At 33.2% G+C, this 10,625-nt stretch overlaps 1 protein-coding gene across 1 annotated transcript; it reads left to right on the top strand.

Annotated features, from left to right (window-relative positions):
• Positions 1-7,554: 7,554 nt before the first annotated feature.
• Positions 7,555-10,304, top strand: LOC117632133 (aluminum-activated malate transporter 2). Its single transcript, XM_034365545.1, has 6 exons — positions 7,555-7,902; positions 8,138-8,278; positions 8,404-8,676; positions 9,083-9,195; positions 9,283-9,426; positions 9,687-10,304. The coding sequence occupies exons 1-6, from the start codon at positions 7,620-7,622 to the stop codon at positions 10,158-10,160; spliced, it is 1,428 nt and encodes a 475-aa protein (XP_034221436.1). The 5' UTR covers positions 7,555-7,619; the 3' UTR covers positions 10,161-10,304.
• The last annotated feature ends 321 nt before the right edge of the window (positions 10,305-10,625 follow it).

Raw genomic sequence — 10,625 nt, 5'->3', positions numbered from 1 at the left:
AGAAGGTGCTGCTCTTCTTCCTATAGCTAGTGGTCGCTAATTAATTTGAACCCAATGGTTTTAAAAGTTCTTCTTGGATGGTTCTGGTCTCCCCCTTGTCAATACGGACCACAAATCCATAAGCACCAGCTTCAAAATAATATAATTTTCGTCAATCCAGCAACTTTATTGAAGGATATATTTTTTTCGCCCATTTTCTGGGTGGTGAGGACGGCTTTACTTTGGGTTTTCTGTTCAGTCAATCTTAATCACTCCTCACTTTGGGTCACAAGATATTGATATAAAGAATCATTCTTTTTTCCTAATGAGGGGCACAAGATATCACAAGATATCGACATATACAGAATCGTTCTTTTCTGTAATGATATATGAACTGTTGAAATTGGTCAGTAAAGACAATTTTTTTTGGGTGGTTAATTAGGTAGATCTCAACCCTAGTAACTCATTGTCTTATCACTAGTTATTTGGACCTAAATTTTTTTACAGTAAATTTGGCTTACATCCTTCATATTCAATTTGCTGTACCTACAACCCTTCATATTTTGTTCCTATAAATACCCAATTTGTATAAGTAAAAACCCATGACTAGGATCCAACTTCGCAAATTACCTAATTAAGCATAAAATCTGATTTATTGTACTTTTCAGATTCCAAAAGTACCCCTAACTAAGCCATAATTGCATTTTGTATATTAATGTAGGAATCAATATGGAAACAGTTTTTAATTGGATTGTATATAATGACAGACGTTGAATTTTGAAAGATCTCCAACTTGTGACATGAATTTAGGATCATGCCATTTCCGGGTTAAGGTTTTTAGGATCATTGTCATTACGCCAACTTGTGACATGACTTTAAAAAAGATCAACATTCGAGAGTGATCAAGCCAATATTGAATAACGGCACAATGATCGATCGAGGACTTTGGTCTGGCTGAGTGGTTTGAAGGTAAAAATCAATTGAGAAAATTTTGTCAATATCATCATTGAAATTCTTATTGGGTTATTTCTTGATTCTTAGAAGATCATTGCGTGTAGTGACGTGATTTCAAAAATACGTACATATATGTTTATTTCATGGAAGAGAGACCCGTAAAGCCAACTACCCATACACAAATTTATCCAACTCGGGTGGCACGGTAGCGGGAATGTCTATTTCATGGTTATACCTCATATATCTAACCCCCATTCACAAAGATTGTAGGACTAGTCAGTTTGTATAACTTGGCCCGAAGGTTTTACGTATCGAATTCTAAGGTCATCCTTATGTGTCCCTCTTAGGTCATTTTAATCGGAACAACGTTTAACACACTAAGTCCGTGCCCATCGAAACATCCTTGATGCCGAAGCAGATGCCCTACATATATTAAAGCCAAGGCAGAGATATGCCAACCAATAGCCATGTAGATTTCAGGTGCATTCATATCTGCTACTTCATACATACAGTAAAAATACAAGTATGACCACAGTATATATACCACCCCCTCCTCCTTTATGGATGAGACATCTAAATTTAAAATGAATTTATAGCCCTAGGCTCATGGGAATAAGGATTTATTCTTGTTTCTCTTTTAGTCTCTATTTATTCGGTGTCAAGGTTTTATGTAGCTAACCCTTTAATATAATATTCAACTTTCGGTTGAATCTTTTTTAACGGGCTTGTTCAATATAGATCCATGCATTTTCTATTTCCACTAGTAAAAAAAACTCCTTGCAAGACCAAATTTTGCGCGATGAAAAACTATTCGTCGCACAAAGTCACTTTGCGCGATGAAACAAAAAACTTCGTCGCTCAAAGTATTGCGAGACCAAATTTTGCGCGACGAAAAACAATTCGTAGCGCAAAGTCACTTCGCGCGACAAACTTTTGCGCGACGACAATACATCGTCGCTCAAAGTCTTGCGCGACCAAATTTTGCGCGACGAAAAAACATTCGTCGCGCAAAGTAACTTTGCGCGACAACAATACATCGTCGTCAAAGTGACTTTGCGCGACGAATTTTTGCGCGACGACAATACATCGTCGCTCAAAGTCTTGCGCGACGAAATTTTGCGCGACGAAGTTATTGTTTCGTCGCGCAAAGTTACTTTGCGCGACACACTTTTGCGCGACAACAATACATCGTCACTCAAAGTGACTTTGAGCGACGAAACAATAACTTCGTCGCGCAAAGTCCTTATAAAAATAAAAAATATATATTTTAAAATCTTTGCATGACGTAATCCAAACATTTCATCGCCTAAACTAATTTATTTTTGTTTTTTATTTTGTATGCATATAACACTTAAGAAATTAAACAATATATATATTTATTAAGTAGCTTTAAATTTATTATTTTAGATCGGATCGGATTTTTGTTAGAAAAATATATTATTGTTGTTCAGATTGGGTTTTTGTTAGAAAATATATATTTTAAATTGACGATCGAATTAGTTCATTGTATTCATATAGGGTCAAGGAGTGTAACTGTAAAAAATCATCAAAATCGGAGTTAACATAACCGCTAAATCGTGATTTTTCATTATAACCGTCGAAAAGTTTTGTCCCATTACTTGATCTCTGAATGTTTATTTTTTCCGATTTTTGGCGTATATGATCTCGAAGTATAAACAAACAAGTTGACGGTTGGATCGTTGAAACTAGTTTTGGTGAATGCATATGCCATCAAAACAATATATTCACTAACAATTAAGAGTTTATTTATACGTTCGTTAAATATAACAGAAGATTTTGTGGTATCCACTAGTGTAAATATTTTAAATTGAAGATCAAATTCAGTCATTGTATTCATATAGGGTCAAGGAGTGTAGCTGTAAAAAATCAAAATCGGAGTTAAAATAACCGTTAAATCGTGATTTTTCATTAGAACCGTCGAAAAGTTTTGTCCCATTACTTGATCTCTGAATGTTTATTTTTTCCGATTTTTGGCGGATATGATCTCGAAGTATAAACAAACAAGTTTGACGGTTGGATCGTTGAAACTAGTTTTGGTGAATGCATATGCCATCAAAACAATATATTCACTAACAATTAAGAGGTTATTTATAAGTTCGTTAGATATAACATAAGATTTTGTGGTATCCACTAGTGTAAATATTTTAAATTGAAGATCAAATTCAGTCATTGTATTCATATATGGTCAAGGAGTGTAGCTGTAAAAAAAAATCATCAAAATCGGAGTTAAAATAACCGTTAAATCGTAATTTTTCATTTATAACCATCGAAAAGTTTTGTCCCGTTACTAGATCTCTGAATGTTTGTTTTTTGCAATTTTTGGGGTATACGATCTTGAAGTATATACAAATAAGTCTGACGGTTGGATCGTTGAATGGTGTGTGTATATATATTTATTTATTAAGTAGCTTTAAATTTATTTATTTTGTAAGTATAACACTTAAGAAATTGAATAGTATATATATTTATTAAGCAGCTTTAACCTTATTTATATTTTAAATTGTAAAATAAAATAATTTTAATTTTATTATTCATAACAATTATTTTTATAAATATTGTGTTACGAACCAATTTTTCGTCTCTCAAAAGTTTGCGCAACCAACAGTTTGTCGCGCAAAACTCTAAAAATTTGGACGGGTACCAAAAATGGGACGCGGGATTTTAAAAAAAAATAAAAAAATTTTAGACTTTGCGCGACCAATATTTTTTGTCGCTCAAAACTTTGCGCGACCAATATATTTTTTTCGTCTCGCAAAAATTTGGGCGGGTACCAAAAATCGGACGCGGGAATTTTTTTAGACTTTGCGCGACCAGTACGTATTTTTCGTCGCGCAAAAATTTAAAAATTTTGGCGGGTACCAAAAATGGGGCGCGGGGATTTTTATTTTTTTTAAATAATTTTTTTAGACTTTGCGCGACCAATATATTTTTCGTCGCGCAAAAATTTAAAAATTTTGGCGGGTACCAAAAATGGGATGCGGGGATTTTTTTTTTAAAATAATTTTTTTTGACTTTGCGCGACCAATATTCCTCTATTCGTCGCGCAAAAATTTAAAAATTTTGGCGGGTACCAAAAATGGGACGCGGGGATTTTTTTTTTTTAAAATAATTTTTTTGACTTTGCGCGACCAATATTCCTCTATTCGTCGCGCAAAAATTTAAAAATTTTGGCGGGTACCAAAAATGGGACGCGGGGATTTTTATTTTTTTAAATAATTTTTTTAGACTTTGCGCGACCAATATGTTTCGTCGCGCAAAAGGTTGCGCGATTAATATTCCAATATTTTTCGTCGCGCAAACCTCTGCGCGACCAACAATATTTTTCGTCGCGCAAAGTGATACGGTTTTTAAAACCGAAATAACTCCACCATTTTCTCAATGCCTTTCTCTACTCTTACCTCTCCTTTCTCTTTCCCTCTCCCCAAATCCCACCATTTCTCTCACTCACTCCTCTCACTTAATCTCTCATCTCTCTCTTCACTATCTCTCACTCTCTCTCACTCACTCTCTCACTCACTCTCTCATCTCTCTATCACTATCTTCTCTAATTCTCTCACACTCACTTCTCCCTCTCATTCTCATTCACTCTCAATCTTGCCAAAAGGTATATTCTCTCCAAATTTTAAATTTTTTTCATTAATATGTGTTTTTGGAGTTAATTTTGAGTTTGTGTGGGTTTTGGGGTTGAGTAAAGGGGAGGGATTGGAGTTTGGGTTGGATTTGTGGTATAACAATTTTAGGGGAGATTATGCCTTTTTTTTTTTTTGGTGGTTATTTGACCATATTTATTTTTTTTGTAGGGAATCATCGAGACTTTGACGGCTAAAGTTGAGGATTAGGAAGCTATCAAAACATATCCTCCGCCACTACCACCACAATACGCTTGTATTAGGATTTTATTATTGTACTTTGTTAATTTATGTGTACATTTTGAATATTATATATATATATTTATTGGATAATTTAATCACTATTTTTCATATGTAATTTTATTTTGAATATGTCAATTTAAATTAAAGTAATTAAAAAAATCATACAATTAAATTAAATTTAAAAAGTAAAAATTAATATCAATTTAAATTAAAGTAATTTTAAAAAGAAATCATACAATTAAATTAAATTTAAAAAGTAAAAATTTGAAAAAATTCATATAAATAAATTCATATTAAAGAAATAATAAAATAAAAAGTCAAAAACCTTGCGCGACAAAATATTTCGTAGCGCAAACTATTAAATTAGTTTATTTTAAATTAAAAAAATTTAAAACAAAAAATATTTCGTCGCGCAAATATTTGCGCGACGTTAGTATTCGTCGCGCAAAACTCAAAAAATTTGGGCAGGTTCCAAAAATTGGACGCGGGAATTTTTTATTTTTATAAATTTTTTTAGACTTTGCGCGACCAATGTTTTTCGTTGCGCAAAGTTTTGCGCGACCAATATATTTCGTCGCGCAAACATTTGGGCGACCAATGTATTTCGTCAGGCAAAGCTTTGAGCTACCAATATTTTTCGTCGCGCAAAGTCACTTTGCGCGACCAATCCAAGTCGCTTTGCGCGACCAATCCAAGTTGCTTTGCGCGACTAATATGTTTTCGTCGCGCAAAGTCACTTTGTGTGACCCATGAAATGTCTTCGTCTCGCAAAGTCTTTCTTCACGATCTTTGCGCGACGGAATCTGCGCGACGAAGTTTCTGTCGCGCTGAAATTTGTGCGATTACAGTGTATTTTGCGCGACGAAATTCTCTTCGTCGCGCAAAGTGTAAAATGTAGTAGTGTTCCTAGACATATACCCATCACTCTATAAATCTATGTGTAAAACCCAATTTCAAATTTAAATGACCAGTAGGATATAAGAAGTCATAGTATTCCTATGTTTTTACATCGTTGCCACCAAACTTCATATTTTATTTCTAATTTATTTCAAGCATTTCATTAACTGCCATAATTATAATTAATACTCCCTATTAATAGCATATCAATCACCCCATTTCTTTTGGTTGTCATTCCTTCTCACATATCGCCCCCAAAATTGCAAACCAAAAACAAAATATTCGTAAATTACATATCCAATAATGTACCTATGAAAAATATAAATATAAATATATACGTATAAAATATAAATATATTATTTAAATAAAATATAGGTATATTATTTACCAAAAAAACTAAAAAAAAACTAAGTCAGTTACTCCGTACATTTTACATAAATTAAAAATAGATACAGAATAATTTATAGAAAATATAGGTACATTATTTACCCATAGGTAAGTTATTTTACAATATACCTATAAATGTGTATAGGTACATTATTTGGAGAGGAAAAATAGGTTCGTTTTTAAAAAATAAGTACATTGTTTTAATAGGTACATTATTTGAGAAAAAAATACATTATTTGGAGAGAGAAAATAGGTTCATTTAAAAAAAAATTGTTTTTCATAAAACAAATAATAGGTACTTTATTCAGAGAAAAAAGGGTACATTATTTAGAGAAAAAAATAGGTACATTATTTAGAGAAAAAATAGGTTCATTTAAAAAAAAAATTGTTTTCATAAAACAAACAATAAATAGATAATCAAAATATTTTTCATTGTACACTATTATTCATAAAACTATAGTAAAATAGATTACTAGTAGTATAATTCATAAAAAGAAAACAAGAAAAAAAAAAAAAAACCAAAACGTTACTAATATGTTAATGTTGAATTTCTTAATTTCAAATAAGTTTGTAAATTAATTCCTACATCCATTACAACCATTTGAAGATCTTTCCAAATTAAACGTATGTCATTAGTTACACCCCCACATAACACGTTAACTTGTAAATAGAGGTAGTTTCGGAATTCAAAAAATAGAATAAATCAGATTTTAAGCTAGATTAGGTAACTTGCTTACTTGGATCCTAGTCATCGAGTTTTATTTGAAAAAAAATAAATATTTTAAATAGAAAAATAAAAGAAATAGTTGTAGGTGATTAAAAATGAATTTTTAACTAGTACTAACTCTTTCTTAAAATCTATACATTTAGGTCGGGCCATGAACTATAAAAGCTTGGCTGGTCAAGCCCAGTGACCATACTTGACACAGTTTTTGTTTTATATTTTTATTTATTATAAAGTGATATTTTAACTATTCTAATGTGTAGGGAGAGAGATCGACCTTGGATGCAAAGGGTGAACTCACTGACTTATCCAACTGGCTTAACACCAAGTTTAGAACCAATATTGGATACAGCGATACAGGCAAGTTCAGCATTGCACAGAAAATCAGTAAAAAGGAAATAGTACTTTTCATTGCCAGATAGAAAGAGCCAGTTGATACGACTCTTTAAGCTTGAGGATCAAATTGTTGGCTCTTGTTAATGGGTAACAACATCCATCCAGAGCAACAACGCACTTATTTTAACTTTGCATTTTCAACCCTTGGTTTCAATGAAACTTCTTGTACTTTCTCCGTACAAAACAAAAAGCACCGAAACTGTTCAGGGAATTCAAATAAGATTTTTTAAATCTTCAGTTACATCCTTTTTCCCTTATAAATATGAAGCCTGTGGTGTGCCCGAAAAGCATCACTCTCTCTTCTCTCTCTCTCCCCCCCTCTCCTTCACTTTCTCTTTAATTAGTTCATGCAAAGCTAGTCTTACATCATTCATTTTTTTTCCATAGTGATGATGGAGTCTGCAAGTCATGAGAAAGTAGGGCTTTTAGCTAGTTGGTGGGTTCGGCTAACAGCCATGCCTAATATGATTGCTTGCAAAGTCTCTGAGATTGCAAAGAACACCAAAAAGCTTGGGCAAGATGACCCTAGAAGAGTTTTTCATTCTCTTAAAGTTGGATTTGCACTCACGTTGGTCTCATTATTCTACTACTACCAGCCACTTTATGACAACTTTGGTGTCTCTGCAATGTGGGCTGTCATGACTGTCGTGGTTGTATTTGAATTCTCAGTAGGTATGTTGGTCATCTCTCTTAAGCTATATCTCACTAATGTAAAACTCATAATATCTCATCGTCATCAGCTAGCCACATGATGTGACAGTTTATACGTAATTATTTATATCCTAGATATTATATAAAAGATATATGATCATGTGACCAATTAATTAATTAATTAATGTTAACGTTGTTGCTCTAGTACCATAAATAGATTAGGTGATTTCTGACTGTTTTATGGACATGCTTCTAGGAGCTACTCTTGGAAAAGGTTTAAACAGAGCACTGGCAACACTGCTAGCTGGTGCTCTTGGCATTGGAGCTCATCACCTAGCTAGCCTATCTGGGCAGATAGGTGAGCCCATAGTAATTGGGTTCTTTGTCTTCCTGCAAGGTAATATATTTTGCTTTTTAGCCAATATATTTATACTTGCTTTCTTTCATTAAAAAAAAATTTTATATTTGCTGTCCTTTTTATCTTCATCTCATGTTTAAATTCAAACTTTTGTGTCTTTGCAGCTGCGACATCAACATTTATACGGTTTTTTCCCCAAATCAAGGCACGATATGACTATGGCTTGTTGATCTTTATATTGACATTTTCTTTGATATCTGTGTCTGGATTTCGGGACGATGAAATATTGGAGTTGGCCCACAAAAGGCTGGCAACCATTTTTATTGGTGGCTCTGCCTGTGTGATCATTTCCATAGTGGTTTGCCCTGTGTGGGCTGGCGAAGATCTACACAACCTCATAGCTGCCAACATTGAAAATCTAGGAAGTTTTTTAGAAGGTATATATTAATGCCACCCTAGACAATACATATACTGCCCAAATTCTTTATTGTAACCCTAATAATGTTGTTTAGTATGACATTATAACTTTAGACGCATGTCTTGTTTTAACAAAGTTGTTTTATCATTCAGAATTATCACATAGCAAAAGCAATCTTTCTTATAAAAGTTTTTATTTTGAGTGTGTGGTCAAAATTAACTGTTTATCAATGTAATATATTAAGTTATCAACATTAATTAATAAGATTTGAATGCATACATAATTTTTTTTTTTTTAACACAAGCAACAAAAACAAAGATCGTAACAACTACCATGCTATTTCAAGGAATTGTCCTTTAATTGGTATGAGACTAAACAAATGATAAAATAATTTTTTTAATAGGATAAAATAATTTTTTTAATAGGATTTGGAGATGAATACTTCAAAACGTTAGAGGATGCAGAGTCCAAAGATGACAAGGCATTTCTGCAAGCTTATAAAAGTGCTCTCAATTCTAAAAGCAGTGAAGAATCCTTGGTGGGTATAGTTCTCTCTCTCTCTCTCTCTCTATATCTAAAAAAGGTTATTCTTAATCAACTAAGATGTTATACGTGTTACTTTCAGGCTAATTTTGCAAGATGGGAGCCTGGACATGGCCGTTTCCATTTTTGTCATCCATGGAAGCAATACCTCAAAGTTGCAACTTTAACTCGACAATGCGCCTACCGGATTGAAGCACTTCATAGCCGCCTCACTGCTGACAACAAAGTATGAATACAAAATCCATAAATAGTACATGCATTTTTTTGTCTAATTTAGCATCTGCACGCATATAAAATTATATATAACATAAAATTAATTAATAAATAACACATTTTAAATTAAAGTTTGTATTGTTAATGGAGCTTAGGCAATTTGGCTACGTTTATGCATGTATGGGAAAAATAATATAAAATTAAGTAGTAACATAATGCTATATTGGACCATTAATAATTAATTAGTGTTCATATGCTTAACTTGTGTTGCAGGTCTCACCAGAAATTCTTAATATAATTCAAGAATCATGCACAAAACTGAGCTTGGAGACTGGCAAAGCACTGAAGGAACTAGCAGCAGCTTTCAAGGAAATGACCAAATCACCCTCTCCTGAAACCCACATGGCTAAGGCAAAGGCTGCAGCCAAGTCCCTCAGATCCTTACTTAAATCTGGGCTGTGGGAAGACACAGAGCTCTTAGAAGTGATGCCAGCAGCAACAGTTGGTTCACTTCTGCTGGATGTTGTCAACTGCAGTGAGAAAATTATTGAGTCTGTTAATGAACTTGCCTTTCTTGCAAATTTTAAGACTGTTGAAGCCACAGTGTCACAAGAAAAATCACAGTTGGGAAAACTTGACACCAAAGAAAAAAATCCCAACATGGATGTTGTTGTTACAATTGCAGAGGCACCCTCAGTTTTACCAGAAAATGGGAAAAAAGTTGGTAGTCAACAAATGGAAGTGTAAATATTATATGTTACAGTAATGTTTTACTAACACATGTAATGGCAATGACATAATACCACACTGATGTATTATAAAGTTTGGGTATATGGAAGCTAGACTTTTTACCATAATTTGAAAATTGTAAAAGGGTTATCCCGAACCCACTAAATAATTTACTTTTCTAGTTATCAACTGGTGTGGTTTATAATTTTCGGAATTTTCATTTTGTGATGGCTGTCAACATTTGAAATATTCCTTTTCTGAGGGAGGGCAGGATTAGCAACATGCATATAAGTGGAACTTTGAGGAATTGATTTTTGGAATCAAACTCATTTTTCATTCTTGTCGACGCTGAAAACACCGGCCATATAATGAGAATAACCCTTTTCATGCATGAAGGAATGGCTTCTGAGACCACAATGGGATGGTGATCCAGTGACAAAGATAATAGATAATTCAAGAATATTAACCTGATCATGAAAATAT

This window comes from Prunus dulcis, chromosome 6 (assembly GCF_902201215.1).
Source record: "Prunus dulcis chromosome 6, ALMONDv2, whole genome shotgun sequence".
Lineage (NCBI taxonomy): Eukaryota > Viridiplantae > Streptophyta > Magnoliopsida > Rosales > Rosaceae > Prunus > Prunus dulcis.
This window is presented reverse-complemented; position numbering and strand designations above follow the sequence as displayed.

Bases quoted from the DNA above. Each gene is read 5' to 3' on its own strand.
- LOC117632133 (XM_034365545.1), top strand. From the start codon at position 7,620: ATGATGGAGTCTGCAAGTCATGAGAAAGTAGGGCTTTTAGCTAGTTGG. The intron at 8,677-9,082 runs GTATATATTAAT...TTTTTTTAATAG, and splicing joins TCTAGGAAGTTTTTTAGAAG to GATTTGGAGATGAATACTTC. The intron at 9,196-9,282 runs GTGGGTATAGTT...TGTTACTTTCAG, and splicing joins AAAGCAGTGAAGAATCCTTG to GCTAATTTTGCAAGATGGGA.